Here is a 19538-nt window from a genome sequence, read left to right on the forward strand (position 1 = left end):
GGTCCCTCCTGCGGCAATTGGTTCTATTCTGGATGGCGTCGGGGTTCCTGCAATATAGATTCCACTAGTCCCATCTCTTCTCTTTTGTGTTCTCATTGGGTCAAGTTATTCTCATCCAATTAAAGAAAAATGATAAAAGTTCATTTACCAGCATGATGGTTCTTTCGACCATTAGAAACTATAATTCTTTTAGCCGAATATGGTAACATACGCTGCGCGCATTCAGATGTGGGGATATGCTCTTTAAAGTTTCGTTTTCCTTTTAGTTAAGAACAATTTCAATTCTAAAACTGGACGTAGAATTTGAGCATTAGATTTCTTTTACAACAGTAAGGGGCATTTACTTTCATCATCCAGAAGTCATTTGTTTCAGCACAGTCAAAGAAAGCATCAATCACAATAAAATGAAGCTTACTTTAGAGTAGGATCCTAAAACTTACAGGATATGTTCATCTTGCCCCAATTCAGCATCATGCCTTTTTTCCTTGTAGAAATACCCTTGCTAGGAAAACCATGGAAGTCCTGGTTGAAAGCACTGTTTTGAATATGGAATTGGGATGATGGGTCCAAGAAATATTCGCCATAAATCCAGTATTATCGTCACGAGCATGGCCGCACCCAATGCATCAACAGCCACCCTAGGTAGGTCCCACGGGTCACCAGGTTTCTCATCTATCCTGCATATATTGAGAGAAATTCCAACAGATAAAACACATTTCAAGTGTCTAAAAAATTTAGCAAACAAAAACAATAATTGCAGCCTAAATTGCAGCACAATTTTCACAAAATGGATTCCACAATGGCAAAGGGGATTACCCTAGGGTTTAAGATATAAATTTAGTAGCTTTAAGATAGTTTTACTCTCAGTTTACCCGCCACATGTACATGAAGTATGAATTATTTCCATATGTAGTTATGTATTATTGTGTTTGAATTATTTGCATATGTATTTCTCTCCAAAGATTTACACATTCACAACCTAATGCATGCCAAATGAATTTCAAAAAATACTCACGCTTTTCAAATCCTTCAACTCAATTCTTTTTATTTTTGAGAAAGACGAGAGAAATTCATTAGATGAAAATAAATTTAAAGAGGCAGAAAACTGCCCAAAAAATTGCAGACGGGGCAGAGATTGCCCCTCCATAAACCTTCGATGACTAACTCCATCTTTGGACAACGAGAGCCACTTCGTTGGCCTCTCTAACAGTGTAAGACCTCAACCTCAATTCTAGATCTCATTTCCTTGACTATGAATCAGTCTGAGACTTCATTTGGAGACCTATCCCCGTGCATCTAATTACAATCTGTAAGAAGCATAAAATAATCTTTATATATTTTTAGGGTACAATGGTGGTCCACATCACATGAGGCCATTAGAAGCATCAAGGTTTAGATCCAGCTTGAAACCTAGTGTTACATAAAAGAGCAGTTGATTGTTACATTTGGTATTCGCTAAGTTTTGTCACCATGTAATTTGTATTCGTGCTACGGTTAATTATGCAATTTCACTTTTAAATTTCAGTTTCGGTCGGCATGGAAGCGGAAACATTTTGGTTTCAGTGGAAATTCCAACGGAAATCTTGTAAAATCACAAAAACGTATGGAAACATATGAAAATGATGAAATTTAAGATGAAACTTTGGGAAATGCTAGAATAAGCACAAATGCATACTTAGAAGCCATCACATAAGCAAGAAAGCCATCCATAAGACGTGTTGTCACACATATCTGAACTATAAAGTCAATAAAGAAGTACAATGCAAATGTAATGAAGTATAAGAAAGTAAAATGACCAGTCTTTCCTCCAAGGACCCCAACTCTATGTCAATGCCACAGAGTTACTAAGTATTATCGGTCTCACGAGCTGACATCTCATGCATAAGATACGGTTACTTTGCATTTTGGTGGGAATTGAAATAGAGACGTTTCGATCATTTTGGGAAAATTTTAAAACCATGATAATGCCTAATTCAAGGGGTAAGACTCGTTTGGAAGACATGGATGAAAACACTCAATTCCAAACATGAATTAGGCTTGCCACATTTGAAAGCTCATATTGGGAGACAAAATGTTACTTAGATACCTTATAACCACCTTTTCAACTGTTTAATATTTCTTGAAAATCAGTTACATTCAGTTAGAATAACAGTTGCATGGGAATCAATTAGAATGACAGTGGATGCCCCCAAGGGCCTGTTTGGATGCTGGTAGAGTAGGTGGTTAAGGAGAGTTCAGGGTGGAGATAGGAATTGGAAAACCTAAGAATTACCTGGGTTTTTTGTGTTTGGTTTAGAAAATAAAAATTCCGGGGATTTTACAAAAAAGGACTATCGTACCACGTTCTTTTTTATAAAATCCCCATTACATCATCTTGTCTTTATCTGGATTTTATTAAAACAAACTTTTGTTGACCCTTGTTAAGATATGTGCGGAGCGGGAGGACGGAGGGTGCAAGACTGGGCAGGAAGGAGTCGGGATCTCCACAGAAGGGGGGGACTTGCCAGATCTGGGCAGAAATGGGAGGAGGCGAGACCGTGCGGGATTGGGCAGGAGAGACAGAGAGAGACAACGGTTTTTCTCATCGTCTTCCACCGGTGTTTGGGTATCAGTGTCCAGATTTTGAAGACTCTTTTGGCGATGCCACATCACCCGACAAACCCCTGACAATCCCAAATTTTACCTGGGATTTCCCAGCTAAAATGGCAACCAACCGTAAATCCCAAGAAAATCCCAATGGATGCCCAGTTTTGTGGCATCCCAGATGACAGTGGTTCGCAATTTTCTTGGCTTGCCCATGAACAAAACTCAAAATAATGAGATAGAATCCCCACCAATAGAGAATCAGAAAGAGAAAGAAAAGATAAAACATTGCTCTTAATGAAGAGGTTGAAGAAATTTGGTAGTACCTCTAATGAATTGCAATAAACAAGGGTTAAGGATTTAACAAATTGGTTATGAAATATCGAAATCGAGCTCAAACTCTTAAGATTATAGATCACTAAAACACCATCGTTGAGAAAAATGAAAAACTAGAAAAGATGTTAGAGTTTTGATAACGAAAATATAATGAGAAAGAGAACCAAAGAAGAGGCACATCTTGGTTTACTTTTCCAAGAGTGCATTAAGCATGCTAACCCAAAAAAGACGACCAAAATCTCATAAAACAATTTCACTTTTGACCGATATGTTGGGATGTTTTGACTTCAATTATCTATCAAACATGAATGAATAACAAACTTGTCTTTTTCCTTTTATCCAATTCCTTAACTGTGTTCGACTTTGCATGATGTGGAATTCTATTTGGTAGTTTTTTGGTTTTGTCCCTGGATTTATTTTTCACATTTATCTCATGATCTAAGATTTTTTCTGATTATCCAGGGGACCTCTTGTCCCCTGCATTGTTCGGATCCTTATGATTGGAATAAAATTTCATTACCTTTAAAAAAACAAGATTTTGAGATGACTCTATTTCCTTTTCTTTCCTTCATTTGGAGTTCCGTTCCTCCCAGGTTTCAGTTTGTTTATAAATTCTTTGTTTGTAGTAGTCTAGATATTAGAATTTTCTGTAAAGACATTGTATAATAAATTTTAGGAGTGAATTTGGAAGAATATTCTGAAAAACTCGCCAGCTGTGTTGATTTTGAAGATTGGTTCTCGTGGTAAGTGGTTACACTGGCTATTCAATTTACATGTTGTCCATCAGTTAAAGCTTTCTGATGTGGCAAAACTAATTTGTGCTCGTATCATGTACTTGATCCATGCAGTTGCAAATATCAAAACACACACACACACATATATGAGAAAACGGTTTCTACACGCAAGTGTAGATAAGTTATCTACACACTAGCTTAAAATACAGTGGAGGGCATATTGTTTGAGTGATCCAAACCATTCATTTGATTGGCCCTCACATAGATAGGGTGTCCACAAAAAATCGGCTCCATAGGATCATCCCAACCCTATGATTTGTGGAGGTAAAATGGACGTTTATAAACCTTCACCAATCTGTCCATTTTTTGCCTCGAAGGGTTAGGATGATCCTATGAAGCTGATTTTTTGGGCACACCCTATCTATGTGAGGGCCCATCAAATGAATGCTTTGGATCATCAAAACAATGTGAGCCCCCACTGTATTTTAAGCTAGTGTGTAGATAACTTATCTACACTTGTGTGTAGAAACCGTTTTCTCATATATATATATATATGAGGAAACTGTTGGTGAGCTTAAGCTCACCAAACTTATGGTGAGCTAGCTTGCCCAATCACATGGGGGCCCACATTTTGGGGAGTGATCCAAACCATTCATTTGCAAGGCCTTATCATAGATAGGGGGTGTACCAAAAATCAGCTCCATAGGATCATCCTAACCCCTCCATTTGTGGAGGACAAAAATGGGGCAGATTTGTGTCTGTACATTTTTGTCCTCCACAAATGGAGGGGTTAGGATGATCCTATGGAGCTGATTTTTGGTACACCCCCCATCTATGTAAGGGACTTTCAAATGAATGGTTTGGATCATCCTAACAAAGTGGGCCCCCATGTGATTGGGCAAGCTAGCTCACCATAAGTTTGGTGAGCTTAAGCTCACCAACAGTTTCCTCATATATATATATATATATATATATATATATATATATGTGTGTGTGTGTGTGTGTGTGTGTGTGTGTGTGTGTGTGTGTGAGAGAGAGAGAGAGAGAGAGAGAGAGAGTATATACTAGTAAAAAACCCTGTGCGATGCACGGGCCGACAAAGAGCTGTACGGACCACATCATAGGTTGATCCAAACCGTCCATGTGATGGAACACAACATAAATAGGTTGTGCCCGAAAAATCATTTCCATAGGCTGATCCTAGCCCTCCAATCTATAGAGGTCTCCATAATTGTTGTTCCTTTTAAGGTGCCCAGAATTCGTCAATATTTTTAAAGGTGTCCTGAATCCGTAGTATTGTGTAATTTGTTCACAAAAATCCGTAGTATTATGTAACATATACACCCAATCCGCAATTTTGCAAAGAAAAAAGGCCACCATGTTGACTTTGTGGACAAAATGCATAATAAAAAATTCATAAAGAAGGGTAAAATAGGTATTGTGAAGGGGGGAGGATTGAAAATATGGGGCTTTAATGGGGGCCTTTGTTAACAAAAGCAAAAAAAAGTGATGTGTAATTCTCACAGGTTTTTCAAAAAATTCAAAAAGTTCTCTCCTTTTCTCTTCTGCTATATATATATATATATATATATATATATATATATATATATATATATATATATATATATATATATGTGTGTGTGTGTGTGTGTGTGTGTGTGCGCGCGCGCGCGCGCAGGGCTGATTATTTAAAATCTCTTCAATCTCAACAGCCAAGGGGGAGTATCAAACAGGTGTCACATACTATCAGTACATAGTGAAAATAAATAGAGACGCACTTAGTAATAAATGCATAAAGAATACGAGTGAACATGATATTCTACTGATTCTAAAGAATTCCACAGATCAATGAAGCTTTCCAATGTTACGCGAAACATTTCATATAATCAATATGGTCTCAGATAATTCCCAAAACACACCAAAATATAACGCTGATGGTGCAAGATCGATCTCTTACCTCAAAAACATCGGAAAGCTCACAATAAAATAAATTGCATAAAACAATGAGCCTACTGTGTACATTGATGCCCTGTCCACGAATTGATAATAAGGAAACTGCACAAGTTCAAACAAATCCAAGGAATATTAATTTGTCAATAAGATGTAGTGGTGTTGCATAATGATCTGGAAAAAAACATATAAACCTTTCTGGCATCAACGAATGAACACTAAAAAAAAGTAAAACTTAGTAAAACTTTATCTTTGAGCATTTAACTCTAAAGAAGTCATTTACTTCCAAAATCACTTGATTTGCTAATTCAATAACATAGCATTAATCATGCTAGTAGACAGATTGTGATCTAGCTCATGGAGAAAAGAAGGCAGAAAAAGACTCTAACAAAGCTCTTAATGCATAATGGTGTAATCAGACAGACTATGACCATAGTGATAGCAAATGTTTCCCTCAAAATAATAAATAATTGTTCAACTACCGTTGTAATTCTTTCATTCAAAAAAAGATGATGTAACTTCGATGACTATTTGAGTTTTACAAGTAAAAGAAATTTTCATTTACAATAGTTGGTGAATGTTAGGTGTGACTATTGTAAATCGTTGGTGACGTCAAAAAGCGTCAAAGTTGCCCACTGTTCACATTATAAGGGGGGCGCATGCATACTGCGGGGGGGGGGGGGGGGGGGATATCATCTCCCTTCACTATAGCATGAAAGTGAACTCACACTAAATTTTCCTAAGCAAGAAGGATAGTATTAGTTATTGGAACATGGTATATAGACCTATATGGTACATGGACCTATTACAGAACCAAGTTCTGTGCTTTAAATTTTACAGGCAGAACACCAAAAGCAATTTCACCCATGACCTGATCTAGTAGTATCTCAGAAACTTGGAGATCAATTAGAGAAAGAGGAAGGAGTCTCAATCAAAGGAAAAAATTTGAGGGATGGCACAATGTAAATTGGGAATGTTAGATAAGATTTGGCTGAATCCCTTATTCTTTACTTTTAGTAAGCCAAAAGAAACCAAATTTCTAATGTCCCAGATCGATAATTTTTGGCAGAAAATATAAGATCTATTATGTAGTATTCCCCATAAAAGTTTCTACCCAGATTTGGTTCAATCGCTTTTCCAGTAAATGCAGCTGTAGGGAACTGTAGTCAGCTCCAAGAACCATTTCAGGTTACTCCAGTGAGCTCAAAACTTCTCTCTACTCTAACAAATGAAATCCACACATGGCTTTCAATCCCATCAAGGGAAAAAGTAAAGCCATAATCTCTGGATCGAGGGTGAATTCAATCACCAAGGGACTAAAATGTAACTATTGACAACCAACCAAAATTTCATTATTTTAACCAAGTAGATAATCCAATCATGACCGCACAGTGTACTTAGCTGTGGGTGGCTCCCATATCTACTAGAAAGCTAGAATATAGGCCTTTGGTGGAATGAAAAGGATGACAAGATTGTAAGTAGTGATTATTTGTAACACAATAACTTTAGGCTTGTGAATATGTTCATGAAGTTTAAGGTGGAAAAGGAGTTTGATCATTTTTTTTATTGATTGTGTCTGGATGGGCCTGGAATAACTTTTTAAACCTCCATGGATCACATTAGTGATTATTTGTAACACAAGAACTTTAGGCTTGTGAATATGTTCATGAAGTTTAAGGTGGAAAAGGAGTTTTGATCATTTTTTTTATTAATTTTGTCTGGATGGGCCTGCAATAACTTTTTAAACCTCCATGGATCGCTTTTTTATTAATTGTGTCTAAATGGGGTTGGATTCACTTTCTGAACCTCTTTCGAATCTCATGGGTCTTCGATTATAAGCGGGTGTATTTTGTAGGATGGCTGCAGAACCTTTTGCTACTAGAGGTTGTGTGAGGAGGATCCTTATATTTTACTGATGCGGGGCATTTGGAGGGAAGGGAATGATTCGTAAGCGAAGATTGTAGAAAAAATAGAGAATTATTTTATTTAATGTTGCATTTCAGAAAATAACACAGAAATTTGTGAAGAGATGAGCTCCATGACCAATAACAGGGAGTTGGAAGAAAGGACTTTGACGCGACATATGGAGCAACTAGTAATATGCATGGAGCTCAATTCTGACTAAAGCCCAAGTGAGAATCCGGCTGGCAGCTTCAAAGGAGATAAAAGGGAGATCATGTCATTTTTATGTCCGAGTATAAAAGGCTAACAACTTGGAGACAAGATGTTCGTTATGCTGAGCCCCATGATTAGATGGGAGGACTAAGAAACCAGGCTCTTCAAAGTTATCCTCTATCATAGATTAGTTTATAGATCTTGTAGGTGTTTTCACATCATGTTTTAAGATAGAAAACAAGGTCTCCTACTCTTTCGGTAGGTGTTTTGAGGATGTCACTATATGATGGGGAGTTTGTCACTTCCATAAATTGGTATCACTATACTTCGATTTCTCTGATATCAAAAGAAAGAAAAGAATTAACTCTCAGACATTTAGCCTCCCTAAACAACTGAACTTTTCCTTGCTTTTGTCACAGGTCCCGCCTAAAATATTTTGCATTGACAATCTATCATTCCCTGTGGCTCTACTTTTACTACTTATATGGAAAAATCCCCAAGGGTTCCTCCTCGATCATCTCCAGGATTCAACACTGCTGTGCTCACCTTGCAATTTTTTTTATAGGTTTGCAATTTTCCTTGAAAACAGGGGAAATTTTCTATTTTGGAAAAAATGTTCCATGGAAATTGAATTACCAAACACTTGAAAATTTAGAGTGCGTTTGACCATTCTCGTAATTCTCATTCTTGAAATCAGAATGAATTCTTATTCTTTAGAGTACTTCCAGAATTAGAATCATTTTCTTAAACTCGATATTCATATTTCTAATGACTATCCAATCCCCACTCCGCTTGATCTTTTTTTGTTTCATCACAAGAAATCGCCTGCCTCATTTCATTAGGAAAAATCAAGAACAAGCAGAATTGTGATTCCCTCTATTTGGATAACTTTGTTCATGAGAAAAATTGACTCACAAAATGGGGTAAAATGGGGTAACTGAACGAATCCCACTTCTCCAAAATGGATGGCCTAATTCGGAGGAAAGAAGGCAAGGGATGATGGATTGGGTGGTGGATGGAATTCAGACAATAGAATCTGATTCATATGCTTCAGGGAGATTGCTTTGTGCAAGATTTGTTAATGTAATTATAGCCGCAGAGTTGTGAAGGTTCGACCCACAATCATCTGCTTGCCATTATTCCGTAAGCCAGAATCAGCTGCTTGTCTGTCCACACATGAAGCCTCTAATCGGGGCAACTGCTCAAGCGTTCAAGGGAGAAAATTTGTTTCTTTTGCCTCTTCTTGTTCTTCCATGGTGTGTTAAAAATTTAACTGCAATAATAAAAATTGTATTCATCGACATGAACTGGACATTCTAAGCTGCCCTGAAGAACATCACATCCCGAAGCAATGGATTAACAATATAATCAAGCTCTTGGATCTCCGGCTCCGATTGACGGCAAGGGTTTCTCCGATTTCCCCGAGAACGAGGTCCAGAATAAGGGCCGGATTGACGGGTTAGAGAGATTAGAGAAGCAGGATGGATTAGGGTTTCTAGAGAAAGGGATTTGCAGGAAAATTGCATGCAACACCCATGGATTTTCTCATTGAAGAGAAAGATCAGATGGAGGTTATGAGGGTTTTCTTTCTGAAGTAAGAGACGAAGGGAAGATGGTGCAGTTCTCCATTTTTTTTGGAAAGGGTAGGGTGAGAGAGACCCGAGAAATTATTTCGTATTCTTTGAAGTGACAAAATGTTGCTTCAAAAAAGCTGCCTATGCATAGACTAGATGGTCGAGATATTGTTAAAAGAATCTTTTTCTTTTTCCATTCTTTAGAGTGAAAAATAATAAAAATCACTCCAGAGAAAAGTTAAAGAATTTCAGTTCAAAAAAAAAAAGTTAAAGAACACACCCTTATCTTCCATGGTAAAAGCTTTTATCTGCTTTCCAATAAAAAGGTTATTTGCATCCAAACAGCCCATAAAGGTCCACTCCTGTCAATGTGATTCTGTCTACCAACACAATTATATGACTACCTCATGTTGACACTTGTGATCACCAGTCACTTGGTAACCACCTCCATCTATCTTTGCATTATATCATATTAATGAAGTAAAATAATTTATAAAATTGGGTACAGGTCATGAGGGTCAGAAGCCGCAGTTTAGAAGAAACTTTTTATCTCTTTGCATCCTAATTATTCCCAACATTTAATATTTTGAAATGCAGCTAGTAAGATATACCTTTGGACTATCATATTTCCACAAAGAATATAATTAAAAATAACGATAAGAAGAAATAGGAAGAACATGTTACCACATACATTAGCAATAGCTAAGGTCTCCAAGTATGCTATGAAGTAAGCAAGAGCTAATATCCATGCAGACTCAGTAACCCACCGAATTGGCCCTGATAAGTGAGCAATGGAATGACGCAATCTACGAAGTGTCATATTTGATGCGACATGGTAAAATAAGAAGCAAACATGAGCGAGAAAGAAGGTTGTGTGTGGTACCTACACAGCATAAACAATACAAGCGGATTAAAAAATTATCAGATCTTATGAAACAATAAGTAAATCCAATCATTTAGCATACATATCTTTCTTAAAAAGGAGAATTTTCACCACATGTTAAAGAAATTTTAACAACATTCTAGAGAAAAGTGTATAAAATGCACATAAACAATGTACAAAATTACATGCAGACTTAAAGATCTTTCTACAAGCATAATCTAATTACATGTTTAAACAAATATTATGAACCCCCCTCAAAGTGGGGCTACATCTGTGACCTTCAAACAACTGAGTAAATAGTACCCATGGACTGACACCATACTGTGTAGCTACAGTATTCATTCATAAGTGATCCATTGGATAACTGAGAAATGACCTTCCATCCATTACAAGTGTAGAACAACTAGTTAATGAACTTCTTGTCTAACTCGCTAAATGTTCCCCCGCAAGATAAGAATATACACAAAACATTAGACAAATGCCCATGCTCTAACCAGATGAGGCAAGGCTCACAATGATCCTGCACATGCACATGTAAAATCTCGTAGTAACAAATGTTGTTAGACAAGTGAAGAAGACAAATGGGAAGAAAATCATGGGGAAGAGTTGTATAATATTCTCATTCATGCCACAAAAGAGATATTACAATGTCTAATATGCATGTATAGACAAATGAAAAAAATACCCTTAATAAAGGATAAACGGCCCGTTCTCGCCTCCCCCCTCAAGACGAAAGATTCCTTGGAACATTCTCAACTTGTCAATCAACTGAATGTGACGGTATGTAGTGAAATCCTTTCCTAAACCATCGAAAAGCCTTAGAGTTATTCATGTGTGCTGGGAAAGGCCCAAGCTAGGTGAGCTAAAATGAAATACCGACCGGGCATCCAAAGACAATCCCAACTGTGTAGAAAAGGCCCAAGGGACAATTAAGGTGTAGTAAAAGTGAAATGTAGGAATTAACACTAGGCTATAAGCAAACTTATTTTGATTCAGCCTACGTAGGATTCATTCCAAGCAAGGTTTTAAATTTCGGTTTCGGTCACTATTGAAACGGAAACGTTTTGTTTTCAGTTGAGGGAAACATAAGCAAATAATAGAATTTAAAGATGGAACTTCAGGAAATGCTAGAGTAAGCACAAATACACACTTAGATTTTAGAAAGCATCGCCTATGCAAAACAATCATCCATAATGGGTTAAAAACATCGAGCATCTAGTTGAATGTGTGAAACATGTCTGATAATTTAGTACATAACAAATTTCACATGCAAAGAAAAGCGCGGCCCAGTGCACGAGGCTCCCACCATTGCGGGGTCTAGGGATGGCTAGATAGACGCAGCCTTACCCCTGCTAGCCCTCTATACCAAATTTCACATGTAATTAATATAAATATTTGCACATAATACGTACACCACATTTTCCATGCAATTCATAAAAATATAATTGTGTGAGACATACTAATATGGAATACCAATATTACAATTACAATTTTGGTTTATACATTTCGGTCGTTTCGGTTTCGGTTTTGGTTGGGATGAAAACAGAAACATTTTGGTCGTTTTGCTTCCGTTTTGGTCGAAATTTAAAACCATGATTCCAAGTACCTTCACCAGTGCTCACTTCATTTCATGTCCAATGAAGACAATAATCCAATAGGGTGTTCTTTTATTTAAGTTGTACTGTCCATTCTACAACTTTGAACCATGATTCCAAGTACCTTCACCAATGTTCACTTCATTTCATGTCTAATGAAGACAATAATCCATTAGGGTGTTCCTTTATTAAGTTGTATTGTCCACCATGTAGAAATTACCTTCATCTGTATGCACTGATCATACCTTCTCCAATGTTCACTTCATTTCATGTAGAATGAAGACAATAATCCATTAGGGTTTTCTTTTATTAAGTTCTATTGTCCACCTCCTTCATCTGTATGCACTGATCATATGCACTGAAAAAAAAAATTGCATTTTTGCCAAATATATGATCCTCCAGGAAAGATCATGTCGGTTGGTTCTCCTTAAAGCGTCCCATTTCATGGTAATGAATGCATATTCTTGGAATTTTAGAGAAGCTGAAAATATTGATTATGCATTCGTCAAACCGCTAGTGATGACAGTTATTATTACCATTCCGGAGCCTCTTCGAGTTTTTCAAACATCATAACCAATGTTTTTCCAGCAAAAGCCACCATACGTGATGCAAAAAATATGAATGAAGAGGCATAAGGTTAAAACAAAATGGTCAATTCAGCCATTAGAAGTAGAGGTACTTGTGTGCATACATGGATATAAAAATCCTAGGACAGCTAATACTAATTAATGAATGTTGTAAATTAGTAGAGTGATAAGAAATAGACAGGAAATCTTCAATATCATGCAATAATAATACAACCACATACAACATTACAATGAACGTTATAATCCCTATTAATCTGGTAACCACCTAAGTATTAATATTGGTGACCAATACAACCACTTAATGTTGTTGGCTGAGCACTCCAACACCACTGATGCTATGTAAGCTATAAAGATCCTCAAAGAGGCCTAAGGAAGCCCAAGAATGGAAGGTGAAATAAGACAACTGAAGTTCATTATTCCTAACAATTTATTTTAAATCCCCCATTATTTTCCAAAATACGCAGCTCAAAGAAATAAAAAGACCCGACATGAAGTTGCAACACGATCGCATAGCACCATTTTTAGGAAACTACTGAAAGGTATAATTAAAAGTTAGAATCACCCAAACTTGAAATAGAAAGCCTTTGTATAGCTAACAAGAAGCTCAAACTATATCCTTTTCTCATTTAAAATTTGCCATAATTTCCTTAGCCCAAGATAAGGTGAACAGCATTCCATTCAAGCCATCTTTTTAAATTAGTTTTTCCACTGAAACTTACAAATATGAACTATATCCATCACATTGAGAAATAGGTGCAATTACAAATTTGATCGTGTCTTATTTGGGAAGGACACTATAAAGCACTGCTAGAATATCTCAGACTATGCCTTCCAAGAAACAATATCTTCATTGTACCAAATATAACAAAATGGCATGCATCTGAACAAAATGAGAAAGGAAAACCACACCCATAGCCATCCTTTTTCTTATATCTTACATTGTTCATCTTCCATGATGGGAAGGTATATGAAGCTCCAAGAACTGTGAAGAAATAATGGGTCCAAAAGTAGTTCCCGACATAACTAAAGATTATATTCCAGAGACTGGCCTGCCACAATAATAGAATTATAAATGGACAGTCTTAAAAAATAATCTTCAAAAAGTTTGTGTCATAAAAGCAGCATGAAAACATATAAAGATCAGTCTAAGGAGCACCTCTTATTGGACAAGGGGCAGGTTATGTCAGTAGCAAAACATTAATTGTCTTCAGACCTCAAAAACCATTAATGGGAAAAATAGTTAAAAGGGGAAACCCAGTGTGCCAAGCAGACAACAAACTAACAAACGATACATAATAACAAGTTTAAGATTGGCACAATTTTATAGATGGTCCATTTTCGCTCTCAAAGTGTCCTTCCCTTGTGAATGTCTGAAATACATCCAACATTATGGCAAAAAAGATGTGGCTGGACAAGAAGGAGATTCATTTTTCAAACATGATCCACATTGAGAGAAGTACTGTGAATAAAGAATGTCTAAAGAGATGGTTTCACTAAAGGCATTGTCCTACGTCCGATGACAAGTACCTTAAATTTGATGATATCAAAGTACTACTTGCAAAGACTAACATCATTAAAAAAAATACCAAAACATGCCTGCCAACTGAAGCTGATGGAAGGAGTTGAGTTTCCAGATATATTCTGTCTAGTGAGGATATGGTAAAAGATAGTGCAATCAGATGTGTGATGTAGTGCAGTAGTGGCCTAGTTGCATGTCATCTCCATGTAGGCATCTAAGCAAGGTTTTAAATTTAGGGTCTTCTCGTGGTGGAGGCACGGATTTGGACACACATTTCAGATGGGCAATGTGGAAGTTGTTCTTTTGCCAAGTAAAGAATAAAAGCCACACAAATCTTTCCAAGTCAAAGGTAGCGAATTTCTTACTTTATCCAAATCTGTGAAAAAAAGTCATGAAAATGATGTCATATTTATGTTGGTCGCAAAGAACGAAGTAAGGCTTATGGAGGTTATGTGCATGTTCGAGTCACTTTTGGAGGAATTCAAAGACATCACTTGGAATATTTATCAATAACATTCCCTCCTTTAAGAGACAGACAACGTCAAATTGATTTGATTCCCAGATCTAGCCTACCATACAAATCTCATTATCGTATGAGTCCAAATGAACACAGAAAACTTCATCGGCAAGTCATGGAACTACTTAAGAAAGGGTATATTTAAGAAAGTATGAACTCATGTGCAGTGTTGGCATTGCTAACTCCAAAGAGAGACGGAACATGGCATGTGTATTATATCTGTGCAATCAATCGAATAAACATCAAGTACCGCTTTCTAATCCTAAGGTTAACATTCTGGACGTGCTCGCCAGTGCACAAGTGGTCTCTAAAATTATCTACAAAGTGGGTATCATCAAATCGGGAGCAAATGGGTGATGTGTGAAAAAACAGTTCCAAGGCACGTGAATGGTTGTACTTGTATGAATGACTAGTCATGCCGTTTGGACTCTCAAATGCTCCAAGTACCTACACGTGAGCAATGAATTAAGTAATTTACTCTTTATAGGCAGTTTTGTGGTTGTTTATTTTGATGTTTTTTTTTTTTTGAATTGTACCATTTTTTTAATGGAAACATTTTTATTTATTTTTTTCTTCAACGGGACCTTCATGTGGGTAGTTTACTTCAATGCTATTCAAGTACTTTGACCCTTTATAGGCAGGTTTATTGTAGTTTACATTGATCCTATTCTTGCTTATAGTCATGATAATAGTAAGCATGTGACACATTTAAGAGATGTACTAATCACTTTAGGTGATGCAAATCTCTATGTAAGCCGCAAGAATTGTTCTTCATGATGGATAACCTAGTTTTCGAAGGCTTTTTTTAGACCTCTATAGGAATTTGAGTGGATGAGGATCAGGTAAAGGCTATCCAAGAATGGCCTACACCACGAATCATGCATGAAATAAGAAGCTTCCATGGACTGGAATCCTTCTACCACCGGTTCATCAAAAATTTCACCACCATCTTCGCTCCATTAATCGATTGCATGAAGAAAGGAGTTTCATTGGACACGGGATACCAAGAAAAGCTTTCAACTTGTCGTGGAGAAGGTTTCTACTGGTCCCATGCTCGCATTACTGAACTTTGATGGTGTTTGAGGCTTATTGCGATGCCACACATGTGGGCATTGGTGCAGTACTTAGCCAGGAAGACCATCCTTTGCCTTCTTTAATGGAAATCTCATCGGGGCAGGACGAAAATATTCGACGTATGATGTAGAGTTCTATTTGGTTGTGCATGCTCTATGACATTGTCAACACTAACTAATACAAACGGAGTTCATTTTGAATTCCAACCATGAAGCACTAAAGCACATCAACACTCAAGGAAGTTTTAGTTGGAGCAGGCAAAGCGGGTTTCTTTCTTACGAGAACATACTTTTCTACTGAAGCACAAAAATAGGTGACTTAATCAAGTGGCAGGAGCACTTAGTAGGCATATTTTGTTTCTAAAGTCCATTACCACTCAAATTATTGGATTTGACAAAATCAAAGAGTTGTAGACCAAAGATCCAATTTTTTGTGAGATTCTTCTTTCACGGAATATGCATTCCAAAAATGCTCTTTAAGTGAGTATATCAATAAGAACTGCATTCTGATGGCTTGGGTGGACATTTTAGAAGTGACAAGACTACTTTCTTGGTGAAGGAGTACTTTTGGCAAACAATCTATCTCAATGTGAATCATGATGGGAAGCAATGTCAGATATACCAAGCATTCAAGGAAAAGCTCAAAATACCGGTCTCTAACTCTCTACAGTCTATTTTCGGTCCCCAAAGCTCCATGGAAAGGCTTTAGCATGGACTGATGTAGTGCATCCTCCCGTAAACATTAATGAAATTGAAGAACGACATGAAACACGGAAAAAAAATATGAGAGGCTAACCCTCACACATATGCAATTTCCAACAGAATAATAGAAGGAAAAAAGATCTACTCAAAAGTAAACATAGAAGGTAGAAACCCTTGACGGCTTATAATAAATTATAATACGTATCTTCTTTTTTTCTTTTTTTTTGAAATGGGTATGAATCTAAAATAATTCGCCTTGGAAAGTTCAAGATTTTTAGATGGAGATTAAATTGCCTCCTAGAAAGAGAAATGGGTAGCCCTCACCTCAATGTTTGTAGTGTGATAACAATTTCATGTTGTAACTTCTAAGAATGTCTTACAAAGTAGACTTACCTTTACCCAATAACGATCCCTCCAACATGTACTGCTATCCGCCTACAAGAAAGTGTATTAAAAATCAAATTTACAGTTAATAAAAAGTAAAATAAAATCAAGTATGGCTTCTCCCGGGGTACGGAATTTGGTGCTATATATATACACACACATATACATACATAGGCTACTGATATCATCATGGCCATGTTTTGATAATGAGGTGAACTCACCTTGTTTTACACTGTTTAACCAGCTGTAAAAGGCTATTACAATTCTCAAAAAGCTCTCAGCAGCCAATTAAAAATCAGTTGTCAAAGGCTATTACAATTCCCAAAAGACTCTCAGTAGCCAATTAAAGTGTAAAACAAGTTGAGATCACCCCCTTATCAAACATGGCCGTGATGATATTAGTAGCCTATATATATATATATATAAGAGAGAGAGACATGTATGTAAGCTTTATCTCTGGTAAGGCATTATGATTACAATGGCTTTGCAATGGGTTCGGCACTTCAGAAGGTAAGACTCATGTGTATATATAAAACAAGGATTTCCCTTGTTTTAAGTTAACATTCATCGTAAATAAAAATCACAATACCTACAAAAGTATGAGTAAAGAAATTATGCTGAAGATCCATATGCTTGGTCAATCTCGGTTACTAAGCCAAAACAGTAAGATACAATTGAACTAGAAAATGTCATGAGAAAAAAAAGACACCAGGAGGGATATCATGGAAATAAGGAATATGCAATCTACAAAACCAGGATGCGTGCAATAAACCATATGTTCACAGAATATCATTCTCTCAATGTATTAAAACGAATAAATAGGTAATAATTTCTTTTTAAAATTAAAGCAACAAAATCAGCTTTAAGATCTTCATTGAGGCATATGCACCAAAAATATTAAGTATGTGTATACTTAGTACTTACAAGAGACAACAACGTCTTATGGTTCTTAACAAGGAAACAATAGCCTATCATAGAATGGAGGTGAATTCACTTACAGAGAAAAAACAAAAGAATTCAAGGATTCACCTTTCCAACAAGTAAAAATGGTATCAAGAAGGATGGAACTGCCGAAACCAATCCCAAAAGCAAGTACTCCAATTCGGTGAAACTCTGTCAATTACCGTAGTTAATTTGCATTGGAATCAGAATTGTACATGCTAGAAGAAAAAAACAATAAAGCAAATTTCTCTGTATATACAAACAGACAGTGATTATTATCTACAAAACAACAAGAGGTATCAATCTCCAGCTTCTGTATAATGTAAGGGATGATGATTCCATGTAAATGAAACAGATAATAAAAAATCCACAGAAATTGGTCGGTTTCGCTCCTTTTCCAAAATACTCTACTCAACTCAACTAAGTCTTTGTCTCAAACTAGTTGGGGTCGGCTAAACATATTGCATACCCACATTGCATATATTGGATTGAAATTTCAAAAACTAAAGTAATTTCCTTTGCAATTGTAATTTTACAACTGCTAAAACAAACCCAATGTTTTCTCTACTGATTCCATACAAAAAAAGAACAGAACACAAGTACTTAAATAAAAGAGCCAAAGATATCAAAAACCCACAACCCCCTATACATTTGGAATGAAAATTCGAAAACCAAAATAATTTCTTTCAACCCAATGTTTTCTCTACTAATTCCATACAAAAAAAAAAAAAAAGAACAGAACCCAAGTACTTAAATGAGAAAAAAAAAATCAAAGATATCAAAAACCCACAACCCCCTATACATTTGAAGTGAAAATGTAAAACCCAAATTAACTTTCTTACCCAACTTCTAAAAAAACTAAAACAAACCAACAATGTAGACATCATAGAAAGACAAAAAAAAAAAGGGGATTATAGAGATATTGAAAGGAGACCTCATATAATTTGTAAGGAACTACAATTCCAAGGCAGAGAGTGAGCCAAAAGGGGGTGTAGAAAAGGAAAAAAAGCTCCCCCCATTTTTTACTCGGATTGGGAGCTAACCATAAGCTACTACTAGAAGAAACCCCCTCTAATCCTGCAAATGCACACCCCAAAATGATAATTAGAAACCCATAAAAAGCCCTAGAAGAAAAACTGATAATTTTCATAACATGAATTTTATTTTACCTCCCATTTTCTTTGCCCTAGAAATCAGCAGTAGATCTCGGCGATGACTCTGTGCTGTTTTCTGGACTCTCTCTGCGTCTGTTGTCGTCTTACAATTTTTTTATTTGGCAAAGTAATATATTTTCATCGTTTTTTACTCAGGACAACCCACTGTAGGGTTTTATGAATTATGCCTAGAGTTTTTACAGTACCAAGGGTGTGTAGTAGGGAAAAAAAGGTGGAATATAGCATTTGCTCTTTTTTCCTAATTCACAAGTCACAACTTACTTGTGAACCGGAGGAGGAGAAAAATGCTAGCAGCCATCGCGCTTGTGATTCATGGCTCGCTCGCTCTCTCTCTCTCTCTCTCTCTCTCTCTCTCTCTCTCTCTCTCTCACACACACACACGTGTGAACCTAGGGTTATAACTTATAACTTGGGCCCCGTCCTGGGCTAGGCTCGACCCCAACCCGACGGGCTTAACACAAAATCGACTTGGGTTTGGTTGGCATTTTTTCGAGTTGAATACGGTTGGGAAAATCCAACCTGATTTGATTTGGGGTTCGGTTAGAGTAGAGGTCTTCATCAACTCGTGCTTGTCCTCCAATTTTATCCCCATTTTCAAAATCTTAAGGTTATGCTTTTTTTTATTTTTCTATTTTTGTTGTGAGCCAACCCAAACCCAACTCCACCCTACGCGATTTTGAAAAGACGGGTTAGATAGAGGTTGGGTTAGGGTTGAGAGATTTAGAGGCGGACTGGGTTAGGGTTGATCCGAGGCTTTGGTTAGGGTTCAGGGATTGCTATCTCAAGTTGGGCTAGGGTTAGCGCCAACCTGACCCGACCTGGCCCAAGTTGGACCCCTATGGCCCTACGTAAGGAGGAATAAAAAAATG

The 19538-nt window shown here is 36.8% G+C and overlaps 1 protein-coding gene across 1 annotated transcript; it reads right to left on the reverse strand.

The window, feature by feature from the left end:
* Positions 1 to 282: 282 nt before the first annotated feature.
* CPI1 (cyclopropyl isomerase) lies at positions 283 to 18878 on the reverse strand. Its single transcript, XM_077355834.1, has 8 exons — positions 18664 to 18878; positions 18429 to 18571; positions 17582 to 17665; positions 16562 to 16603; positions 13296 to 13406; positions 9984 to 10175; positions 5611 to 5708; positions 283 to 677 (listed from the first exon to the last, which is right to left on the reverse strand). The coding sequence occupies exons 1-8, from the start codon at positions 18668 to 18670 to the stop codon at positions 503 to 505; spliced, it is 852 nt and encodes a 283-aa protein (XP_077211949.1). The 5' UTR covers positions 18671 to 18878; the 3' UTR covers positions 283 to 502.
* Positions 18879 to 19538: the final 660 nt, after the last annotated feature.

This window comes from Tasmannia lanceolata, unplaced genomic scaffold (genome assembly GCF_043159265.1).
Source record: "Tasmannia lanceolata isolate RefF3 unplaced genomic scaffold, GAP_Taslan_0.1 ptg000015l, whole genome shotgun sequence".
NCBI classification, from domain to species: Eukaryota; Viridiplantae; Streptophyta; class Magnoliopsida; order Canellales; family Winteraceae; genus Tasmannia; species Tasmannia lanceolata.

Excerpts from the sequence above, each read along its gene's own strand:
- CPI1 (XM_077355834.1), bottom strand. Across the intron at positions 17,666-18,428 it reads TTCCTTACAAATTATATGAG|AGTTTCACCGAATTGGAGTA; the intron begins GTCTCCTTTCAA and ends GGTAATTGACAG. Across the intron at positions 10,176-13,295 it reads CATCATGGAAGATGAACAAT|GTACCACACACAACCTTCTT; the intron begins GTAAGATATAAG and ends TATGCTGTGTAG.